The sequence below is a fragment of the Chiloscyllium punctatum genome, chromosome 37 (assembly GCF_047496795.1).
Source record: "Chiloscyllium punctatum isolate Juve2018m chromosome 37, sChiPun1.3, whole genome shotgun sequence".
NCBI classification, from domain to species: Eukaryota; Metazoa; Chordata; class Chondrichthyes; order Orectolobiformes; family Hemiscylliidae; genus Chiloscyllium; species Chiloscyllium punctatum.
The window spans coordinates 59,792,173-59,815,650 of NC_092775.1; the positions used below are offsets into that span (position 1 = coordinate 59,792,173).

General features: G+C 40.9%; 1 protein-coding gene across 2 annotated transcripts in view; it reads right to left on the reverse strand.

Moving 5' to 3' along the window:
* Positions 1 to 709: 709 nt before the first annotated feature.
* The window catches only part of LOC140463152 (AP-1 complex subunit gamma-1-like), a 135,123-nt gene continuing 112,354 nt past the window's right edge, over positions 710 to 23,478 (reverse strand). For both annotated transcript variants that reach the window (XM_072556919.1, XM_072556918.1), the window contains exons 17-23: positions 20,641 to 20,745; positions 12,244 to 12,379; positions 10,538 to 10,658; positions 9,012 to 9,107; positions 7,378 to 7,538; positions 6,484 to 6,582; positions 710 to 3,234 (exon numbers count right to left, since the gene is read on the reverse strand). In XM_072556919.1, coding sequence (XP_072413020.1) covers positions 3,133 to 3,234; positions 6,484 to 6,582; positions 7,378 to 7,538; positions 9,012 to 9,107; positions 10,538 to 10,658; positions 12,244 to 12,379; positions 20,641 to 20,745 — 820 coding nt within the window. In that variant the 3' untranslated portion in view covers positions 710 to 3,132. The remainder of the gene's footprint in view (positions 3,235 to 6,483; positions 6,583 to 7,377; positions 7,539 to 9,011; positions 9,108 to 10,537; positions 10,659 to 12,243; positions 12,380 to 20,640; positions 20,746 to 23,478) is intronic.

Sequence of the window (23,478 nt, forward strand, 5' to 3'; positions counted from 1 at the left end):
CCATCTTGACTTGGAATCATATCACCATTCCTACAATGTTAATGAATCAAAGTCCTGGAACTACCTAACAGCGGCAGTGACTGCAGTGGTTTGAGAAGACAACTTACCATAATCTTCTCAAGTACAATAAGGGGTTTGGAAGTTCTACAGCCATGGAACTGTTACTTAAACAGGAATGTAGAGGTGAATATAGGGGGAAATATTAAAAAAAAGAAATATGATTTCCTTTCAAAATAGCTTTTATTCAGTGCCATAAAATGTATTGTTACTGCGAAAAAAAATTGATGATGTTTTAGTATCTATCATCCATAAGTACCTCAATGGATATCATTGCTACTGCACCTCATCAGTGCAACACATCAATAGGAAACTAAATTCACATTCAAAACTGGGAAGAATTACATTGCAGAGACAAACACAGTCACACTTGAAGCAGAATTATACTATGTGCACAGACACACATATCAGCTAAAATTCTACCACGTAGTCAAAGAATCTCCCAATTAATTTTGTTGAAATCAATTTATATCATGTGCTAGGTTCAGTGCTGCACAGAGTCCTTTGCTTATTAGACTTAGCCTCATAGCATTTAGCCTTGCAAAGTTTGCCTGTACTCTATGAACAGTAGCTTTAACGGGAATGATTGAAAAGTGTCATGAATATTTCCTAATAACCTTTCATCTCAATTCTCCAGATGTACAAGAAACCATCATGGTTAATTTGTAGTTTATTATTGCATACAAAGTTTATGATCTACATTTAGGTCTGCACCACTCTTTTGTACAACATTCACAGAACAAAGTAAACAAAAAAGCTCATTTGAACACTTCCAATATGTAAAGAAAATTAAACTGTAAACATGACTTTGTTCCCCCACAGCAAATCGTAGTGCTGAAGAAAAGTTTTCCAGTGAACTCAGTGTATTAGTGAGAGGACCCTTTGTCAATTGTATTGCAGTTTGGGCCTGGGGATAGCTTGGATCATTTCTGAACACATCAACATTTAAGCAACATGATCCACAAGATTCATGCACCTCAAGAGATATGCAGAACTCTTGAGTAATGCAGAGTCAGCATATCAGAGCATTTTTCTGGTCTCCTTCCTTTTTGGTTGGAACCTGGAAAATAGTATATGCCATAGAGTTGCAGTAGAGACAGAAAAGTGACCACCAGCATGGCATTTATGACTACTGTTGTTTGGTTTGAAATCTATGCATTCTACTGTGTTGCTGTGGCGGCGGTTCACTCCAGCAGAAGTTGTCCATCTCCTTTTCATTGCATGACTACAAAACCGCTTTAGCAGCAATACGGACAGATTACAGACTGACATTAGCAGAATAACCCATCAGTAACATAATAGAACCTTACAAACATACACCAACCACCAAATACATACTGGTGGACATTTCAAACCACCACTGGGGATTGGGTATATAAAAGCTTATGGTAGTAATCCTTCGTATCTCCAACCCTGGCAGGACTTTCCGCCTGCGAATTTGGAACACAAATCTTGCTGCTCTTTCCGTACCTGGAGCTGCATGAAATCTATTGAGAACTTAGGGCAAATTATGCATACTGTGGCTAAAAGATGACAGACTTGGGTGGCAGCAAATGAAATAATAGCAATGACAAATTATTTCAAGTTAGCACTCCCCATCCATACAATCTGCCTTTGACCAGTTAGGCAGCAATAGGAAGATTTTTTTCTTAAACATCAACAGAATTTTGTTTTCACAGCAACACAAACTGTAGTTAGATAACTAACTAATCACCTTCTTTAAGGTGAAGGCAGCATAATAAATATTGCAAATACAGGCTGCAAGCTGAGTTTAGAGTTTAGATTAAATCACGAGAAAGTTACTCATGAAGTGGTCAACAGTTTGCATGGAAAATAATCAATTGTTTTGGAAAGCTGTTGCAATATCCTTCAGTAAGGGAAAACATTCAAGTTTAAACAAAATGGTGGTGTGTTAATGGAATGAATTTTCTGGTGAGCAAAATGTTACAGATTTGCACCTTTTCTGGAAACAGTGAGCAAAGAAAATACAAAAATGTGAGAACTGTACCAAGTTACAACAAAATCAATAAAATGGGCAACAAAAAATTCCATACAGATGCATAAACAACTGGAACTCAAGTCCCTGAATAGCCATCCCTGAAAGTGTGAAATGGCTCATCACCTGGTGGCTAAAGCCTCAAATGAATTCTTGTTTTATATGATTACATTTTGGTGAATAGCCAGTATCTAATTTTGTTCATTTTTAAGATCAGTGCAAAACAGTTTGTAACTAGGTCTGCAGTTCTTCGGAAAATGAAGTGGTGCATTTTCTAATAGCTTAGTGTATGGTTTAAAAGATGCACTGACAAGAAGACTTCCTTCAGGAAGAACAGAAGAATCTGGACTGCAAACTAAACTATTTCTTCCAGTGCCTGTCCAGTTCTTCAGTTGACAATGGCGTGTCTTCAGGACTGTGACTGCAGGACTGTCACAGTGGGATCCCATGACAACATTATATTAGTGAAAATATTCCATCACTGGGATGTCTGCCAGGCTGTTGGTGGAGGGGGGGGGGGGGGGGGGGGGAGAGAAGACAGAGGTGTCTAGAATGTGTAAAGATGACCGTTTCTCTCTTTCAGAGCTTCTGTTCTACCTTAATGAAACCTACAATGCAGCTGCCCACAAGTGCAACAGAATCTCAAACTAAATTAATGGCCATGTTAAGTTGTAGGAGGAGTCACAGTACTAAATATTAATAATTCTTTTGCTTTGTTTGAATATTTCAAATAAATAGAATTCTGACCTAAACCAAATGGGCTGGGTTCTAACTTCATGATTTTTTTTGTCTACCTACTAACATAGGTATTACTTTTGTTCATCGAAGCAAGGTAACATCTTATTACAACCAGATCCATTAGTAACAGACAATTCAAGATATGAGATTCCATCTCATATGCAATGGATCCACCACAGAAGTATTATCCTTACACAGTTATTAGGAAATATTCAATTTCCTCTCCAATACTAGGCAGTCTGATGCCAGTTTCATTCACAGGGATGATTGTACATTGCAGCAGCTTCTGGCCAGCAACCACAGTGTAAAGTCTAGTCCATGTATTCCATTGTAATGCTCACTCACTCCCAGGCTTGGAGTGGAAATTCATTGATGTCTGCCATGACCTCAATCGGTGCTTCTCTGTGATTATACATCAACTTCAGCCTCATCCTCAGTGGGTGCTTTAAGAAACGGAAAAAACAAAGCTCTTTAGGTCAAACTTCAATGTACTGTTGAACGATAACTACCTTGCATGAACTATGGAAAAGTACTGGAGGAGATGATCCCAACACTGTCCTCACAGTAATATTGTTCTGAAATTATTCAAACAGAAGAACTGCAGAAAATAAGAATTGAAATGGGAGACTTTGAGATCAATTTGACACACCTAGATATACCACTTCCCAAAAGACAAAGTTCCCTCCTCTCCAACAAACTGAATTGAGATGTAATCCAAAGACATTCCATTTGGTGCAGCACGTTTTGGAGTATTGTACTCCTATTATTAGCCAGCATTTCGGAAAGTCCAAACTGAAATTGCCAATCATGATTTTGTTGACAAAGATTCTCCCTTGGATGACAGACACACACTAGAAGGCCAACAATGTTGTGGTTCTGTTCGCCGAGCTGGGAATTTGTGTTGCAAACGTTTCGTCCCCTGTCTAACTCCAGGATACTGTCTAGCAAATGAATGGCCACATGAGTACAAAATAACAGAGGTCAGGACAATGGGTCACCTCAGTGCAAGGTAAGACATTTCTTTGGTCGAAGCTTTTATCCGTTGCTTTCATAAAAGGTGTATGTTATGACACAGTGGTTGCTCAGACACCTGTAACTTTCTGAAGTGGGTATTATCATCATTAGGCCAGACTTCAGACTGAATACTCACTGAGCCTCAACTAGTCAGCTCTTGTATCTTTATGTAAACAATACTGATTTACATCTACTCAACGCTGAACGATGGAGATCTAAATACTCTGAATATCCAATGAAACTCTCAATGAACAGCCTGCCTAAAAATACCTGTCTGAATGGTGTCGATTGCTCATTTGGAGGCTCGTTCACAACATAAACAAGTGGCCACTGTTTTCAAGCAAGCTCAGGTGGGCTGTTCAATCACAGCTATCCTCACTGTCTTCAGCTAAGATTAAGGAACTTTACTGATTCATTCCCCCCCCTAGGCCAGAGATGCTGTGGTGAGCTTAAGTATGTTAAAGGTGAACCCAAGACATTCTACTCTATATGTTTAGTTTCATTGTACGCTGCGCAGTTATCATTGAAAGATTATCTAAAAATTTGACTGCCCCTCATTTTTTGTTCCCACCATAAAACAGTATGTTCTGTCAGCGATGTCACGGGCGATCTATTAGAAATAAATAAAACTTACGATAGAAAATAAAACAAAATTGGGCGGCATGGTGGCTCCATGGTTAGCACTGCTGCTTCAGTGTCAGGGACCTGGGTTCGATTCCCACCTCTGGCAACTGCCTGTGTGGAGTTTGCACGTCTCCCCTGGTCTGTGTGGGTTTCCTCCGGCTGCTCTGGTTTCCTCCCACAGTCCAAAGATGTGCAGGTCAGGTGGATTAGACATGCTAAATTGCCCATAGTGCTAGCTGCATTAGTCAGGGGTAAATACAGGGTAGGGGAATGGTCTGGGTGGGTTACTCTTCGGATGGTTGGTGCTGACTTGTGGGCCGAAGGGCCTGTTTCCATACTATAGGGATTCTAATCTAATTTGGTTAAAACTAACGACAATGAGTGCAAACAGCACAGGTTCACAAAATAAGTTCAACTGAAGCAGAATGAGCTTTGACTTTCTTCCACTCACAAGGCATCAACAACCCCTGTACATTACACCAGTTTAACCAACAAAGCAGGAACATTACAGATACTATAACATGCAGCACTACCATCATGAGCCTGCTTTACCTTTTTTGATGCCTTGATAAAAATACAGCACTGCATCATGTTTAAAGAATGAATTCAATCCCTGAGTTTGAAAAAAGGCACATCTTACTCTGAAAAGACTTTTTGAATGAATAGGAATGCAGCACATCACAGCAGTGCATCCCACATCTTTTCCCACTGTTAGTCCATTTAAAGGCTTGAAATTGCTATGACCTAGATTGTGGAGAGAACTGATGTGTACATACCGGGTGAGAGCGAGGGAGAGAGAGCAAGGGAGAGAGAGCAAGGGGGAGAGAGAGAGAGAGAGAGAGAGAGAGAGAGAGAGAGAGAGAGAGAGAGAGAGAGAGAGAGAGAGAGAGAGAGAGAGAGAGAGAGAGAGAGAGAGAGAGAGAGAGAGACATATGCAGGTGGAGAGATAAAGTCATAGAGTCATACAGCTTGGAAACAGACACTTCGGAAATACTCCACGCTGACTATGTTCCCCAACTTAATTAGTTCCACTAGTCTACTTATGACCCATATTTCTCTAAACGATTCTTTTTCATAAACCTGTCCAAATGTCTTTTAAATGTTGTAACTGTACTTAACTGCCAGAGGAAGTGGGCGATTCAATTCTACCTATGAACCAAAATCTGTGTGGAAGATTCCAGAGCAAATCGCATCTTTTTCATTGGGTTTTGGCAACAGGAATCAGGTCCCTAACATTAGCCAGTTTGATTAATTTCAGTGTTAAGAATGCCTACATCGCATTTCTAAACTGTTTGATGAATCCTTCTGATTCTAACATTCAGCTCATTCATTTAATGACACACAGCCCTGAGGCACACTAACCAAGGTAAATACCTAAGGTTTGCTGGGTTCTGGTGGTTAACAGGTACAATGCCCTCAGCACCCTATGACTGGTGTGGATTGTCTTGAACAAAATCAGAGGTTCACAGAAGAAACTTGAAGCCGAGAATGGTATCAAGTTCAATTGAACTGTTGTTAAATGCTCTGTGTGGGCTCACAACTTGCCATGGCCTCACAGGGTAATTTGAAGCTAATTATTGCCCAATTTTATTAAAGCATTTCAGGGAAAGACCCTTAAGCAGCATTATGAGGCTAAACAAGAATAAGCATGTTAACATTCTGCTTCCAAAGTCTTTTCCCATTGCCACCTTATCTGATAGGCGAAATAGGTCATAAGCCCTCAGACAGTGGGACTGAGCAGACCTATTGGAGCAAGGGGTGGAGGAAAGAAAACTTGAGGGTGTACACCTGGGGAGGAGGGGGTTCAGAGCTTCACAGCAGCCAGTGAAGAGAGACGTGGGTGGGGGTGGGGATTGGGGTTGGGGTTGGGGTGGGGGTGTCCATTGCCATTTGCTAAGAAAAGATGCAATTACTCAAAATATCTCAACCCAACTTACTTTTTTTTTTAATTGAATGGGCTTCCATACAAAGTGGATAAGGAGGAAAGAGGCAGCATGAGAAAACAGATGTATTTAAAGGGATATGTAATTAGGGTGGATGGGGAAGAGACATACCTTTTGTGTATTGAGAACTCTCATTAACTGTGTCACAGCTCCAGAATTCCGAGCAGGAATGTTGCTGCCACTGGGAGACATCAACTGCAACTGGAAGGACTACAAGAAACAGGGAAGGGATAAGTGTACGACTTCTTCATTTTCCAAGACACTCGTTTCTCTCCTGTCTCAATAATTCCTTTGTTTGTTTGTTTTTTCTGTCTGGTTAGGGTCCTTAGTGGGACACAGCACCTTCTGCTATCTTACCCATGGCCCTGAGTTAGCAAACTATTTTCCTGTGGGTTGATCCAGCCAAATTCAGTGATGTCATGATTTTCCGCTTCCCAAACCTGTAGGCTCCCAAAAACTATTTCTGGTGAGCACTCAGCTTCAGGAACCCTGGCTAGTTTTTTTCTCCATAACCAAGAAATGTTAAAGCTAACACCTTCACCACGTCTTTGGTTAATGTGACATAGGACATAATGGGAATAGTCCCTAGGGCATCTCAAACTTGAAGTCATATGTACACTTTATCTCATTAGCAACTATCACGCAATTTTTCCTGGGACGCTCTCCAGGAGTGTTCCTACACCACGTACAGGAAGCTGCTCACCATCACCTTCAGGGTAAATACAGATAGGCAATAAATGCAAATCTTGCCAGTGACACCCATAGCCCATGACCGAATTTTTTTAAAAAACACTTTACATTAGACAGTATTTTCAGTTTAGGAAAATGATTCAGATGAGTGAAAGCATCAGGGGAGGTAGGAGACAAACTGGAGAAATACACAAGTGCAAGGCTGTCTACAGTTTGGTGTAGGAACAAAGCAGCTGACTGACAAAATAAAATGGAAAACTCGAGTTACCAGCCAATGATCTTCATTCCAGAGCTCTAGAAACTGTTCAGACAAACCTTTGGTACAGCAGCTTGCAAAATAAAGTTGCTCATGTCCACCTCAGTGGAATTTGATGCTCGTAAGGTGATAAACAGCATGTTCGTATTTGCTTTGGACCGTTCAAAAGAAAATTCTATTTTCAGACCATTTTGATCATATGCGATGATTGAAGGTATATCTGGAACATAACAGGATTCTTTAACAGATTTCAGAAATAGTAAATTTCATGAATAGAATACTTCCCAAGTCATCCCAATGTGATTTGCATTACATGATTGCATCTTCAAAAGGCATTCACAGCTGCTGTTTATTCAATGTGACAGCCCTTTTACATGCAGCATCTCAAATAAGCAGGAGGTGAATGATGCTTTAGGTCAGGGAGTGGGGTGAATGTTGGCCAGAACACCAGGAGAATTTCACATCCACCTAAACAAATCAGATGGGATTTTGGTTTAATATTGATCTTCGTGATGCTCAGCAATGCTACACTTAAACATCACACAAGGAGGTACACTCAAGTTTAGAACTGCAACATGAATGCACAACCTTCAGACCATGGAAGATAGGAATAGGCTTAGGCTACTCCTGCTCTGCCACTCAACAGAACCACAGCTGACCTGACACTCCTCAGGTCCACTTTCCTGCATTTTCTCTGTAACCCTTGATACCCCGACTGATCAAGAATCTATCTCAGCCTTGAAAATACACAACTTGACAGCTTTCTGGCACAAGAGGCCACCAGTGAGAGATGCAGGACAAATTGTTTTACATTTTTAAGAAATCGTTGTAGAGTAATGAAACATAGCTTGAAAAGAGAAGAACAGACCAAGAATTATCGGGATAAGTTTTGACCATCAGTAGAGCCTTCACCCTCCAATCCATTCAGCTGGTTTATAACAAACCATTTGTTTAAATCCAAATCCTGTGCTACATTCTCCAAGGTCCACTTGCTGATGAAAAATCTGACACTAAAGGAGAAGGTTGATTATTGGCCCGGACAATGATTGCTCAGGACTTGAACTTAACTCTTAAATAATCCAGAGGCAATCAACCTTTGGTCAGGAAATGACAAAGCCACTTCAAATTCACCAAACCCATCAAGGATTATCCTCAGTCAAAAGAGAAATTGCTCCACTTTGATCTTCCCTAGTAATTCCAAATACTAGTTCAGTGTCACAAATTACGTTTTTTTAAACAAATGAAAGGCATCCAGAAAGAAATAGCAGATTAAGTGATGAGGATTAAAATAAAAGAGACCATGCTTTTGATTTTGAGTGTTCGCTGAACAGCACCCTCCACCATTCAGGCACACAGTATCCAGATACTGGAAATGGATTCAGATTACAAGCAAAAAGGGAATCGATGAGCCAAGATCCTTATGACTAACAGGAAAACGGAACATTTGGCTGATGAGGCCCAATTGTTCAAGGACAGTTTTTGAACTCACTGCCCTATCCACTTGATCAGTTCTTTGTTCTTTAAATGACCTTCACTTTGAGGTACTGATAATCCCAGCTCTACTCACGCATGCTCATGTCTCAGAACAACTGAAAATCTACAGAGTTTATGCAAAATACAGCTGCAAATAATTTGCAAACTATGTTTATGCATACTGCTGTGTGTTTTTCTGCAGCACCACGGGCTTGCTTACCTTGTTTTAAGTTGACAGTACTGTGTGAATTAGGGGCAGCAATACCATCAAGTACCAAATGTGGCTGTGCTCCTGATAGACCCGATGACTGTGGATCTGGAATAAAAGAAATTAGGGGGATGAATGGATTTCATTTTCCTCCGCCTCCTTCGCAACTCAGCAAAGCCAGTTAAAATTCTTTTGGACCCCAGAATATGTATATATTTTAAAAGCTTTGAATACTAACCATGTTTGGGAAACAGTGGTTAAAAGAGAGGAAATCAGTTTATACAGTCATTAAAATAAAGCATTTGAGTATAATTTAAACAATCTAATTAATATCACATTTGTCAGGCTTCATAAGGCATTACACAGGGAGTAGCTGAGTGAATAAGACTAGGAAATGGCTAGTTTTATCCTTGGCGAGAGTCATTAGCTGGCTACACTGCAAGCTGCAAGATACCTGGGTGATTGAGGATAGAAATTAGTTATCTTGTGATAGCACTGGCAACTTTATGAGGAAATGACTGATTCCGGGGGAATCATAGCCTTAAAGAGACTGCTGACAGTCACTATGAAGGTGTACCTATTACAATGAGGAGAGCTCATGTGGTTTACCAAGTCCATTCATTTTTTTGAAGCCTGTAGTTCTTAAACTCTAAATCCTCAAAATAAAATGCGTGTGTCATAACCAGATTAGAAAACTATTTTAGCATTAATCACTCTGAAGAAACACCTCCTTATATCAGTCCAGAATCTTCGCCTGACAAAACAAACAACCTAATGTAAATATTAGTCATTTAGATGAGGTGTCAGGGCTGTCATAAACATATGCTTCTGTATCCCAGCAAGATGTCAGGATCTTCAGAAGACAAGGGCAGACAAAGGAAGAGAGTATGAATTAAGAAATAAAAGATAATATTTTGTTCCTTTCTGCCTGCTCAACTGACTGGAGAAATCTAGATATTGGGACAGAAGTTCAGGATCTGGCTGGTGAGGTGGGCCAAAACTCTTAACCAGGGAAATTATTTCTGGGTATTTTGAGTATATCAATCTCAGTCGGCCAATTTTGACATACCTTCAGAGACACCAATGAGTTAACCTTTTACAGTAGTCAGCTGGAGTCTTACCTCTCATCCCTCTATCACTCACAAGACTGCATTATGAGATTATTTCTGTACCCTACAATAGTTTAGTGGTTGCACAAGAGATTAATTTTTAAACATGACTTATTATGTAAAAGCCCCACCTATTCACCAATATCCTTTTGGGAAGGATTTGCCACCCTTGCCTGGGATCTGCACTATGTAGTTGATGCCCTTCAAGTCAATGAAAAATTTAAAAAAAAAAGGTGTTTCCTGTGCCCACATCCCCAAAACAGAATTTGAATATTTCCAGAAAAATCCTAGGACTTTTATACACTGTAGAAATGCAAGTTACCATGTTATTGGCATCAACATATGAGTAAGAGAAGGAAACAAAAGATATGCACTAATAAAGCGCCTATGCTATCAATTGCATTAGCAATTCACAAACTTCTTACGCACCTGGCAGGTTTAATCCATCCAGAAGGTCTAGTAACTCTCCACCTGCATGAGGTACTTTGCTTTCTTGAGGCACTGATGGAGCTGGGTTACTGACGTCGAGTAGATCAAGCAAGTTGCTAACCTGAAACAACATTTTGTGAATTAAAACATCGCATCATGCATTTAGCCCATCCAAAGATGAGTGGACTTACCAAGTAGTCACAAACTTTGAGTAACTGCAGACAAAGAATTTTGTTGCATATGAGTTCACCCCCACTGTCATAGTCTGCTGTCCCCTTTGTTTTTTTAAACTTTGGCTGACTGAGTTGGTTGTTACATGCTCTGCTATCATGGTATCGTACTTTATGAGATCAGACCAGTAATGGGGACCAGTGTTTTTGACCTTGATACACTTTTGGCAAAATATTTGTGAATTTTGTTTCTTTCCTACCTGTGAAATCGGGTTTTTACTTTTATAGGACATCTTGTCAAGTTGCTGTTGATGGGGGGGGTCGGGAATGCAAAGGTTTGATGGAATTTGGATCCAGTCATTGTAGATAGTTTCAGGAGATAATGTACTGTTGGATTTGAAGATTAATCATTCTTAAATTTTAAATTATGAAAAACATACCTGGTCAGCAAATATGGATTTTTGTCCAGAATCATTAGCTGAGAAAAATTAGTTGGCTTTCTCAGTATTGTTTCACATTTTGTTTTAAATATAGACATGTTATTTACATGCAGATTTAAGTCTGCGCTCTGCCTCAAACATTTGAGTACGCAGAAGTAGTAGAAAACTGAACTCCATGAATTTAATTATCTGGAAGGTTATTACACAAAGTTTGGATTTAGAACATGAGGGCAATATATTACCATTGACTGAGGATTGCTTAGTGAATGCAATTAGTAATTAATAGGTTATTTATTTGTGGGCAAGGGTAGTATTTTTACAACATTCTATACAATGTCTTATAGTCATTTGTTGGTACAGAACTTGAATATTGTTGGAGACAGCTTTTGTCTTGCACTCATCAGGACAATTCACAAGAAAACTAATTTAAGGGACGGAGCAGAACCCAACATTTATATTATGTGAGACAAGAGTGCTGACTGATTGGCAGAGGTGTTTCCATGGACAATGAACTTAGCAACTTGAACAGTTGAGTACAGTTTAATAATACCATACATCCCCAAATAGATGGTACAGTGTGGAATCCCAATAGATGCAGCTCTCGGAAACACCTTTATTGAATTCAAGAAAAAGGATGCCTAACCTCCTATCCATGTGTACATTTCTGATTTGATGGCATGTTTTTGACATTTTAATCCATAAGTGCATGCCAGAATTTCCTTTCATGTCTTAATAGGTTCTGTCCTGCAGTCAAATTTGGTAAGGGTAGCCATTATGCCACAGGATGATTTTGATGCAATTTATTTCAGCATTAAGCTTGCACAATTATTGAATGGCTTGAGCCCTACTTACATTTCTTCCTCACAGAAACATATTACAGCATATAGAACTGCATCTGCTTCAATGCCGCAAAATAGGTTCATTTCTCAGGGCAATGCCTTAACCAGCCTTAATCAACCCACCTGGTTTAAAATTTAAACAAGGTCTATGATGGCAATCATCATTAACTGGTGCATTCTCCATAGCAACACTTCTACTATTCAGAAGATTCTATATTTCATCAAAACTTGAAAAACACGCAGTACAATCCATGTACCTGGGCCTGTTGGGATAGCTGCTCTTGTGCTGGTAAGCTGCCGCCCTCCTCTTTTTCTTCACCATTAACCACAGTTTGCACTGGTCCATTGGCTGCACCCTTCTGTATGAGAGGCATTCGCTCCAATAAAGCTGGTCTACAAGTAATATGAATGCTCAGTATCACACAATTACCTTCGATGGGTTCTCAGCGCAACATCTTTGTTATTCCCTGCCGAAGGCCTCAAATTTCACAATTGTTTTAACACCAGCCTTTGTGTATTTCCACTCGTACCAGTTTGGTGCAAACAGAAACACTGAAAATTTATAGCCCAGAAGGAAGTTATTCATTTAGTCTGAGCCAGTCAAAAGGTAATAATTGAGGCTACTCCCACACTCCTGCCTTTGGTTTACAGCCTTGTAGGTTACGTACATTATAGTCTACATGCCATGTTCTAACGTACTTACTCAGCCTCTCCAAATCCTCTTGAAACTTCTTTTGCTACCACTTCAAAACTCCCATCCCCTGCCAGCTTGGTGACATGAGAAAATTTAGCAATTGAACATTTGATTCCCAGATCCAAATCAATGATGTTGATTGCAAATACTTGGGCCCAAGGACTGATCCTTGAGCTGTACCACTAGAAGCAGCCTGCCAACCTGAGAATGACTTGTTTGTTCCTACTTTGATTTCTGTCCAATCATCAATAGCCAAACATGCCAGCATATTATCCAAATTCCTCATGCTAATTCTGTTTATTAATATTGCATAGAACCTTATCAAAAATCTGAATACACACATTCATAAGTTTCCCCTTATTTATTCTGCTAATTACACCCACAAAGAACTCAAACAGGTGTCATCAAATATGAGTTCCCTTTCACAAATACATGTTAACTCTGCCTAAATTCAACCATTATTTTTGGTCATCACATCCTTTATAATAAATTCTGGAATTATCCTGATTAAAGTTATCATAATAAAAGGTTTCTAGTTCCCCAATTTCTTTCTTTCCTTCATTCTTAAACAGTGGGAACACATTTGCTAGATTCTAATTTGCAGCAACTGTTCTAGAGACTACTGCACTTTGGAAGATGACTACTATGCATTCATCATTTGGACAGCCACCTCTTTCAATATGGGATATAGATCAGCACACCCAGAGGATTTACCAAACTTTCAGTCTTAACTTCTTCAGCACTACATTTTTTTTTAATAAACAAACTTCTTTCAGTTTTCCCATTTCTGATAGTCTTTTGGATCTCTTATTTCTGGCAGGTTTTATCTGTGTTTTCTTTCACAAATACAAAGTCATTGTTTAGTTTCTCAGCCATTTTAACTCCTCACAATAAATTCTTCTATTGCAAGGTTTGTGAAGGTTTGTAGCTCAGGTTGAGGTTTAGGGCGTAGCCCTACACACAGATGAAAAAAAACCACCAATTCGATTGGGACAACACATCTATCCTGGGACAGGCTAAGCAAAGACATGCCAGAGAATTCCTAGAGGCCTGGCACTCCAACCACACCGCCATAAACAAACACACAGATCTATCAACCCCTCAGAAAACGAACAGAAAATGACATCACCACAAACCCCAGGAACCCCATCCAGGACAAACATATAAATAGAAAGCAGGAGACAACAGCTTTGCTTCACTCGGAGGTCGCCACTGATGATGTTACCTAGCCAGGTAATGAAATGTCTGGATATCAAACCTACAGCTCAGCGAGCAAACCTACACCCTAAATTCTTCTATTTTTGTTTGTAATATATCCACATCTGCCTTTGCTAATATTTATCTGTATTATATCTTTAGAAGCATTAACAGTCTGCTTTTAGCTTTCTTGTCAGTACACTTTCATGTTCGATTTTCCCTTTATCAGCCTCCTGATATTCTTCTGCTGATTTCCAACAAGCGACTCACCTTTTGATGGCTACTTTGCATGTGTCTTTCTTTGACCTAATACAAATCTCAACATTTTTTGTTAGCCATGGTTAGATAACTTTGCCTGTTAGGTTTTGATGTCAAAAAGGGATGCATATTCATTGTAAACTACTTATTCTTTTCTTGAAATCTAACCCATTGTTTGTCTACTGTCATAGCTTTTTATATAGTTTCTCAATTTTCCACAGATGACTTGCCTGTCAAACCCACATAGTTTCCTTTGTTTAAATTTAAGATGCTAGCTTCAGAATAAACTATATCAATTTCGAACAATGTAAGGTACATTGAATTTTCCTTTACAATTAGATTAATTTACTTTCTCTCACTGCAAACAATTAAGCAGGCAGGTATTTTGTCTTAATTACAAAAGGTTATTTGAGTTTATGAGTAAAGATGTGTAGAAGTGCAATAAAAGGTCAAGTTGATTCTGGGAATAGAAGGATTGTCTATAATGAAAGATTAAACAGACCTGGTTTATATTCACTATAGAAGAATAAGGGGTGATCTCATTCAAACATAGAGACTAATAGGCTAGTTTTTTTAAAATTCAGTTTGGTGGGGAGATGAGTGGAAACATTGTCAAGAACAAGGAAACACGGCCTCATATCCTGAGCAGGTCATTTAGCACTGAGGTGAGGAGGAATGTCTTTACTCAGGGGTGATGAATCTGGAATTTCCAATCCCACAGGACTCAGAGGCTTGACTGTTAAATTCAAAACAGAGATTCATAAATTTCTACATATTAAACACATCAATGGATAGGAGGATACTGCAGTAAAACAGTGTTGAATTATACAAATAGCCATAATCTCACTATGTGATGCAGCATGCTCAAAGAGCTAACTGTACTACTCCTGTCATATTTCTCATGCCCTTATTCTGTAACATAGGGTGCAGGTTATTCTACATTTCAAAGTAGAAGAGACAGGGATATTCGATAATCTCTCAATGTCTTGGTGGCAGCAGTCAGGGCATAATAGAATTTCATGTTCAATTCAAGGGGGCAAAGTGAGAATCCAGGGAAATCTTTTTAAAACCTAAATACAGATAATTGTAATGGTAATGAAGACAAAGCTAGCTAACGTGAACTGAGAAACTAGGTGAAAGGTAAGACAATGAAGACGTAATGGTAGATATTTAAGGAGATACTTAATAACTCTTAGCAAAGATTTTATCCAGTGAGAAAGGGATGCATCACTGTGGCTGAAAAAGATGCCAAGGACAGTCACACATTAAATGAAACACTACAACTTTGTAAAGATTTGTGCCAGGTCAGAAAATTGGACAGATTTAACAAAGAGCAAAATTTGACAAAAAAAATTAGAGATTAAGAGAAACCAATATGAAATTAAAATAAAATCAGATAGAAAACTAAGTGTTTACAAAAACCTGAAAAAGACAAAAAGCAATGAGAGTGAGTGCTAGTCATCCAGTATACAGAGAGTTAATCATAGAAATTAAGTAAGTATATAGAGGCAACGAACATGTATTTCATGGCCATGTTCATCATAGAAGACTTCTCAAAGATACTTGAGAATCAAGGAGCAAAGCGATGGAGAAAACTAAAACAATAATCATAACCAAGAAAAAGGTAATGAGCAAAATAGAAAACATAAAGGTGCACACATCCTAGATGGCCTGCATTCTAGGGCCTGAAAAGTGGCTGCAGAGATAGTAAAGACACCGGCTATAAATTTCTAAAATTCCTTAAATTCTGAAGGGTCTTAGGAAATTCGAAAATAGCTAATGTAACACTGCAAATGCCACAGCCTTAACCATTTACAATATATACCGATTACTTAGATGACAAGACCAAATATATGATAGCTAGATTTGGGAATGATACTGAGATAGGTAGGAAATGAAGTTATCAAGAGGAGGTAAACAGTTTACAAAGGGATTTGATAAATTCAGTGACATGGCAAAAAAAAATAATGTTGTATAAAAGGGGAAATGTGATAGGAGGAATCAAACAGCAGCATACTATTTATATCATGAGAGATTGCAGAACTCTTGGTCAAAGGGAGTGCTGTGCCCTGTTACATGAATCTCAGATTTTGTATGCAGGTACCGGCAGTGATTAGGAAGGCAAGTAGACTGTTGGTGTTCTTTGCAAGAGAAATAGAAAATGAAAGTGTTGTTGTTTTATTGCAGCTGTCCAGGGGTTTGGAAGACATCGAGTATTTCTTCCGCCGCCTTTTCGCCTACTTCTTCAACCAGGACTCCCGCCCACCCTCTGACGACCCCTCCTCCTGCCTCCAACACACCCCATTCACCTGGAAACCCCGTGCTGGCCTCTTACCTGCCCACGATCTCTTCATAGCCAACTGCCGCCGCGACATTGACCGCCTTAACTTGTCCACCCCTCTCACCCACTCCAACCTCTCACCCTTACAACGTGCAGCCCTCCACTCCCTCTGCTCCACCCCAACCTCACCATCAAACCGGCAGACAAGGGAGGCACGGTGGTAGTTTGGCGCACCGAACTTTATATTGCTGAGGCTAAACGCCAGCTCGTGGACACCTCCTCCAACTGCCCCCTTGACCATGACCCCGCCTCCCACCACCAAACCATCATCTCCCAGACCATCCATAACCTCATCACCTCAGGGAATCTCCCATCCACCGCCTCCAACCTCATAGTCCCACAACCCTGCACCGCCCGTTTCTACCTCCTGCCCAAAATCCACAAACCTGACTGCCCCGGCCGACCCATTGTCTCAGCCTGCTCCTGCCCCACCGAACTCATCTCTGCATACCTCGACACGGTCCTGTCCCCCATAGTCCAAGAACTCCCCACCTACGCTCGGGACACCACCCACGCTTCCCCGGCCCCCAACGCCTTATCTTCACCATGGACATCCAGTCCCTGCACACCTCCATCCCCCACCACGAAGGACTCAAAGCCCTCCGCTTCTTCCTTTCCTGCCGAACCAACCAGTACCCTTCCACTAACACCCTCCTTCGACTGACTGAACTGGTCCTCTGAACAACTTCTCTTTCCAGTCCTCCCACTTCCTCCAAACCAAAGGAGGAGCCATGGGCACCCGCATGGGCCCCAGCTATGCCTGCTTCTTCACTGGATATGTGGAACAGTCCATCTTCCGCAGCTACACTGGCACCAGCCCCCACCTTTTCCTCCGCTACATCGATGACTGTATCGGCGCTACCTCGTGCTCCCACGAGGAGGTTGAACAGTTTATCCACTTTACTAACACCTTCCACCCCGACCTCAAATTTACCTGGACCGTCTCAGACTCCTCCCTCCCCTTCCTAGACCTCTCCATTTCTATCTCGGACGACCAACTCAACACGGACGTTTACTATAAACCGACTGACTCCCACAGCTACCTAGATTACACCTCCTCTCACGCTGCCCCCTGTAAAAACGCCATCCCATATTCCCAATTCCTTCGCCTGCTCCCAGGAGGACCAATTTCAATACCGAACAACCCAGATGGCCTCCTTCTTCAAAGACCACAATTTCCCCTCTGACGTGGTTGACGATGCTCTCCACCGCATCTCCTCCACTTCCCACTCCTCCGCCCTTGAACCCCACCCCTCCAATCGCCACCAGGACAGAACCCCACTAGTCCTCACCTACCACACCACCAACCTCCAGATACATTGTATCATCGTTCGTCATTTCCGCCACCTCCAAGGATATATTTCCCTCCCCTCCCCTATCAGTGTTCCGGAAAGACCACTCCCTCTGCGAATCCCTCGTCAGATCCACACCCCCCACCAACCCAACCTCCACTCCCGGCACCTTCCCCTGCAACCGCAAGAAATGCAAAACTTGCGCCCACACCTCCCCCTCACTTCCCTCCAAGGCCCCAAGGGATCCTTCCATATCTGTCACAAATTCACCTGCACTTCCACACACATCATTTACTGCAAACGCTGCACCCGATGTGGCCTCCTATACATTGGGGAGACAGGCCGCCTACTTGCGGAACGTTTCAGAGAAAACCTCTGGGACACCTGCACCAACCAACCCAACCGCCCCGTGGCTGAACACTTCAACTCCCCCTCCCACTCCACCAAGGACATGCAGGTCCTTGGCCTCCTCCATCGCCAGACCATGGCAACACGACGCCTGGAGGAAGAGCGCCTCATCTTCCGCCTAGGAACCCTCCAACTACACGGGATGAATGCACATTTGTCCAGCTTTCTCATTTCCCCTCCCCCCACCTTTTTTCAGTCCCAACCCTCAGACTCAGCACCGCCTTCTTGACCTGCAATCTTCTTCCCGACCTCTCTAGCCTATCACCCTCACCTTAACCTCCTTCCACCTATTGTATTCCCAACGCTCTTCCCCCAAGTCCCTCCTCCCTACCTTTTATCTTAGCCTGCTTGGCACACCCTCTTCATTCCTGAAGAAGGGCTTTTGCCCGAAACGTTGATTCTCCTGTTCCTTTGATGCTGCCTGACCTGCTGCCCTTTTCCAGCAACAGATTTTTCAGCTCCGATCTCCAGCATCTGCAGTCCTCACTTTCTCCTAGGGATTTAGTTGGACCACATCTGAAGCACGGTGCACAGTTTTTGTCTCCTTACTTTAAAAGGATTCAATTGCTTTGGAAACAATTCAGAGATGGTTCATTGGACTCAATCAGAGGAGAAGGATTTTATATGGAGTCATAGAGTTATACAGCACAGAAACAGACCCTTCGGTCTAACTCATCCGTGCCAACCGGATATCCTAAACTGATATACACCAGTTTTTCAGCATTTCGCCCATATCCCTATGAACCCTTTCTATTCATGGAGCCATCCAGATGCCCTTTAAATGTTGTGATTGTACCCACCTCCACTGCTTGCTCTGGCAGTTTGTTTCATACATGCACTGCCTTCTGTGCGAAACCATTGTCCCCCCAGGTCCCTTTTAAATCTTTCTCCTCTTCCTTAAACCTATACCCTCTCGATAGGGACTCCTCTATCTTGGGAAAAAGACCTTGGCTATTCACCCTATCCATACTCCTCTGACTGTCAGAGGAAACAGTCTATTCAGCCTCTCCCTATAGTTCAAAGCATCCAACCCCAGCAACATCCTTGAAATCTTTTATGCACCCTTTTAAGCTTAACAACATCCTTCCTATAGCAGGGAGACCAGAATTGAACGCAGTATTCTAACAGTGGCCTAACCAATGTCCTATACAGCTGCAACATGACATCCCACTCCTATATTCAATGACAGAAGCGAACCAAAGATCTTCTTCGCCACCTTGTCTACCTGCGATTGCACTTTCAAGAAACTATGCATCTGCACCTCCTAGGTCCCTCTGTACATCAACACTCCACATGGGCCTACCACTGAGAACCAATTAATCAGTCCTGCCCGGACTTGCTTACCAAAATGCAGCACCTCACATTTGTCCAAATTAAACTCCATCTGCCACTCCTTAGCCCATTGGTCCATCTGATCAAGGTTCTGTTATACTTTGTGATAACCTTCTCCACTGTCCACTACACCACCAATTTTGGAGTCATCCAAATCATTTGTCTAAATGACAAAAAGCAGTGGACCCGGCACTAATCATTGTGGCAAACCACTGGTCACAAGCCTCCAGTCTGAAAAACAACCCTTCATCACCACCCTCCGTATATTTGTTAGTTTAAGGAATATTAATTTAAAAACTTCGCAGAATAAGCTGGCTTACAGCACCCACATGAGCTTCTGACAGTTAAATTAAAAACATAAGGAGTTTTGAGGGAACAAACTATAAAGTTACAAAGGAAGTGTAATGGCTTACACATTCAATTAAGAGAGAGATGAAAGCATGTCCTTAAAAAAAAAATCAAATGCTGGAACTATTTACTAAATATCTGATGAAGGAAGGTTTAACAGATTTCACCTTTACTCACTGGAGTTCAGAGCATATTTTAATAGGATCACTTCTTGTTAAGATCCTGAGGTGAATACTGGGAGGAGCAATATCCTCATGAGGGAAATGAGAATCAGGGAACAGAGCTTAAAAATAGGAGGTTATCCTAAAAAGATCAGGATGAGTTTTGTTTTCCTCTCAAACAGTCCTTAGTCTGTGAAATTCTCTTCTCCAAAAACAATGAGGCCAGATCATTGAATTGATTTAAGATTAGATAGATTTTTATTGCCAAGGAAGTCAAATGCTTATGGGGCATTTTTGGGACTTAAATTGCCAATATCCTTCAAGGAAAGGAATCTGCCATCCTCACTTATATATGGTTGCAAACCCACCAGAATGTTGTTGACTCTTACTTGCCCTCGGAAATAACCTAGTAAGGGTATTGGCCCTACTGGTGATGTTCATACTCCATAAAAAAGAGTAAGGAATAAAAAAAAAATGGATAACAGCAGTTCAAGAAATCTCCACAAACCTGGGGTTGGGAGCATAGACCATGAAGGATAGTGGTGATGAGTTGCACCTTACTTTTATGTTTCAACAAATGCTGCAGGAATTATTTTCACAAGAAAAGGCTGAATCCTACTCACCGCATATGGTCAAACCTCATGAAGAGTGCACTGTACTCCACTGCTCGTTGTTGAAGTTCTACATCTAAACTGCTTCCGTAGATAGAAACTGCTTTCCTGATGCGACTGTAGGAATCACAGGTTAAAGTCAAACTGTGAAATAGCTTCTGAAAGTTTAGTAACTTGAACAATTAACATTTCAAGGAACATTTTAGGTACAACTACTCCCATCACAATTGCCCCACCCTTTTTCTTGAAAGTGCCAACTTTTGCTGGCAGACTTCAGCTTTGGCCATTGCATAAGAGAGAGCGCAGCCTCAGAAGAGATGGGGGACAAAATCACGTTCATCCAAAAGTATTACATTTTGGGCCAGCTGAAGCCAAACTAACTGTTGGCCCATGACACCAACTTGACAGAAGGGAACATCAAGCAGCATTCAGTAACAAAGACCCAGTTTGAAATTGGTCTTCCTTAGGGGCCAACTATAATACTTTGACTGCAGACATTGGCTGAGATCAGTTAACAAAATAGAACTGAACCTCAGAGATTCTGTTAAATATACTATTTATTAAAAAAGGTAATTGATTTATATTAGTAATTGTGTAAATTCTCTTGTCCCCATGAACCCTCATTGTCTGTAAGCTCCTTGATTTCTCTTTATTGACATCAGCATCTGGAGGCCTCCTGTTTGATATCCGATTGGTCTGGTTTCCGTGAAGGTGATACAAATGTAATGATATTGCAGATTATTAGGGAACCTGGGTTCTAGTCTTTAAGAGACAAATAGATTTTGGGTTTTCAGTGCTGGAAGCTGATTGGTCTTCTTTTTGCCATCTTTTTGAAAGGGTCAGAAACTCAGATTTTATCAGTGCTTGAAATAGCAGAAGCAAAAGGGAAGAAGTTCTACATATTTTCGCAATCCAATTTTAGACAGGGGCTAATTAAAACCCAGAGTATTTTTTCTTATAATTCAGCAAATCACCATGTGGAGGATCAGTGTTTGTGACTTTGTTAACTGAGTAAGAAAATGAGGGTGAAGAGATAAGAGCAATACTTCAGTGGGAGTGAATGTCCATTCATGATTGCAGGGAAAATAAATTGAATTCTTTTTACTAGTTATTGTAAGTTCTTTACAAATTGTCATATATAACTCTTTTTATTTTCTTTTGTGTGTTAAACTTTCATTTTTTTTGTTAAAAATATATTGGCAGCATCTTGTAACACATTGTGACTGAACAATATGATAACTGAATTGCAAAAATAAACCTTATGATCTATAAAGCCAAGTTTCACTTCAGGATTTGACTTATCTAAGATTACCATTAGCTAGGTTTACATATATTTTTTAAAAAAGTACATTAGTTTTCCTATAATGTGGGTTTATTAAATGCAGTTAATGAATTGCCGAACTTTTTGAAGCAAACTTCCCATTTGCTGTTATGCGATTCTCATCCCTGGCACTAGGTGTCACGGTGCACAGAGGACTGAACACTGCATTGGCATCATGTGATCAGTTGGTTTGTGTGCTCTCTCATGAAGAGCTTCATGAAAAGTATTGTCAAATGTTTGCATTTGTGAACTTGGAAAAGCATTGCAAAAGTGTCTCTACAGCCTGAGGACAAGCAGCTGGGAGTAATCGGTTAACTTAAAAACTTAAAGAGTTGAGTTCAGAGTGAAATTTCACTGGAATTAACTAACAGTAAAAGGATGGTGTTGAGAAACAGTTTGAAACTTGGCTTTGTTGTTTGTATTAAGAGATTTTTCTCTTTTTGTTTAAAAAGTATGTTTAGATGTTAAAGAACAACTGCAGACTGACATGAATCTGTTTCAGTGACTAATCAAAATGGTAACCAACTGCAAATAAAAAAACAGTACAAGGACTTGGACATGGTCAGTCAGCTGTTCAGGGTGGTCAGAGTAAGGAAGCTCTGCACACAGTGGGTGAGAGAGAGAAAGGTGGACAGTACACTGTTACATTTGGTGCATGTATGGAAATGTCCTCAGGGGTGAGTAGGTTTGCAGAAGAGGTTCAGGGTTAGTCAGGGTCAGATATTAGCGAGGATGAGTGAGTGGGGAAGATGTTGTGGGAAATGGTGGGGATAGTACCACAGATAGGGTGAGTGTGAGGTATCAATGGGAAGATGGTGGTAATTTCACTGGCAGAGTGGAGAAAGTCATTGATCATCTTCCTCCATTCTTTGCATTCCTTCAGATGGTTGAAACTACACTGGCCTGGATGGCAACCCTGGTGCAGATTGGCATGGTTCCAGTATGATGGCGTCTTCAAGATGGCCTGGGAGAAAAGGCCGTCTTGCCTCTGCATCACCCATCCCACAAAGAGAGGCACCAATTTTCCATTGTCTGCCACATCCAGGGCCAATGTCAGGAACTATGCAGGGCAGCTCCGGATTGATAGCACTTGTCTGGTTGCACAACATCTTTTAAAAGATAGTGCTGCACCACGGACATTGGTCAATTTTGAGATATCCAGGAAATGGTAAGTTGTTTTAGAAATGGCACATGGTATGATGGTGCTATAGTGTGTAAGGAGGGAAGAAAGGATGGGAAAGGTTTTTAAATTAAGGCGATACGATGTCCCCGAGCATCACGACGTGAAATCCTCCGAAACGTTTGACAAAACTGACACTTAGCGAAAGAAATTAAGATTCAACCCTTCATCTATCAAGGCACATTTCATTTTGTGCAGTGTTATCAGTGGATGGAATCAGAAGACTGGCTATAATGTAATGCAGCCAGCAGATACAGATGACGATCGAGAGTAATTGGTTGAAGATTCTGATGAATTGCACTGTATAGTACCAAACAACAGGTCAAAATTTACTTAGTCGGTGCTATCA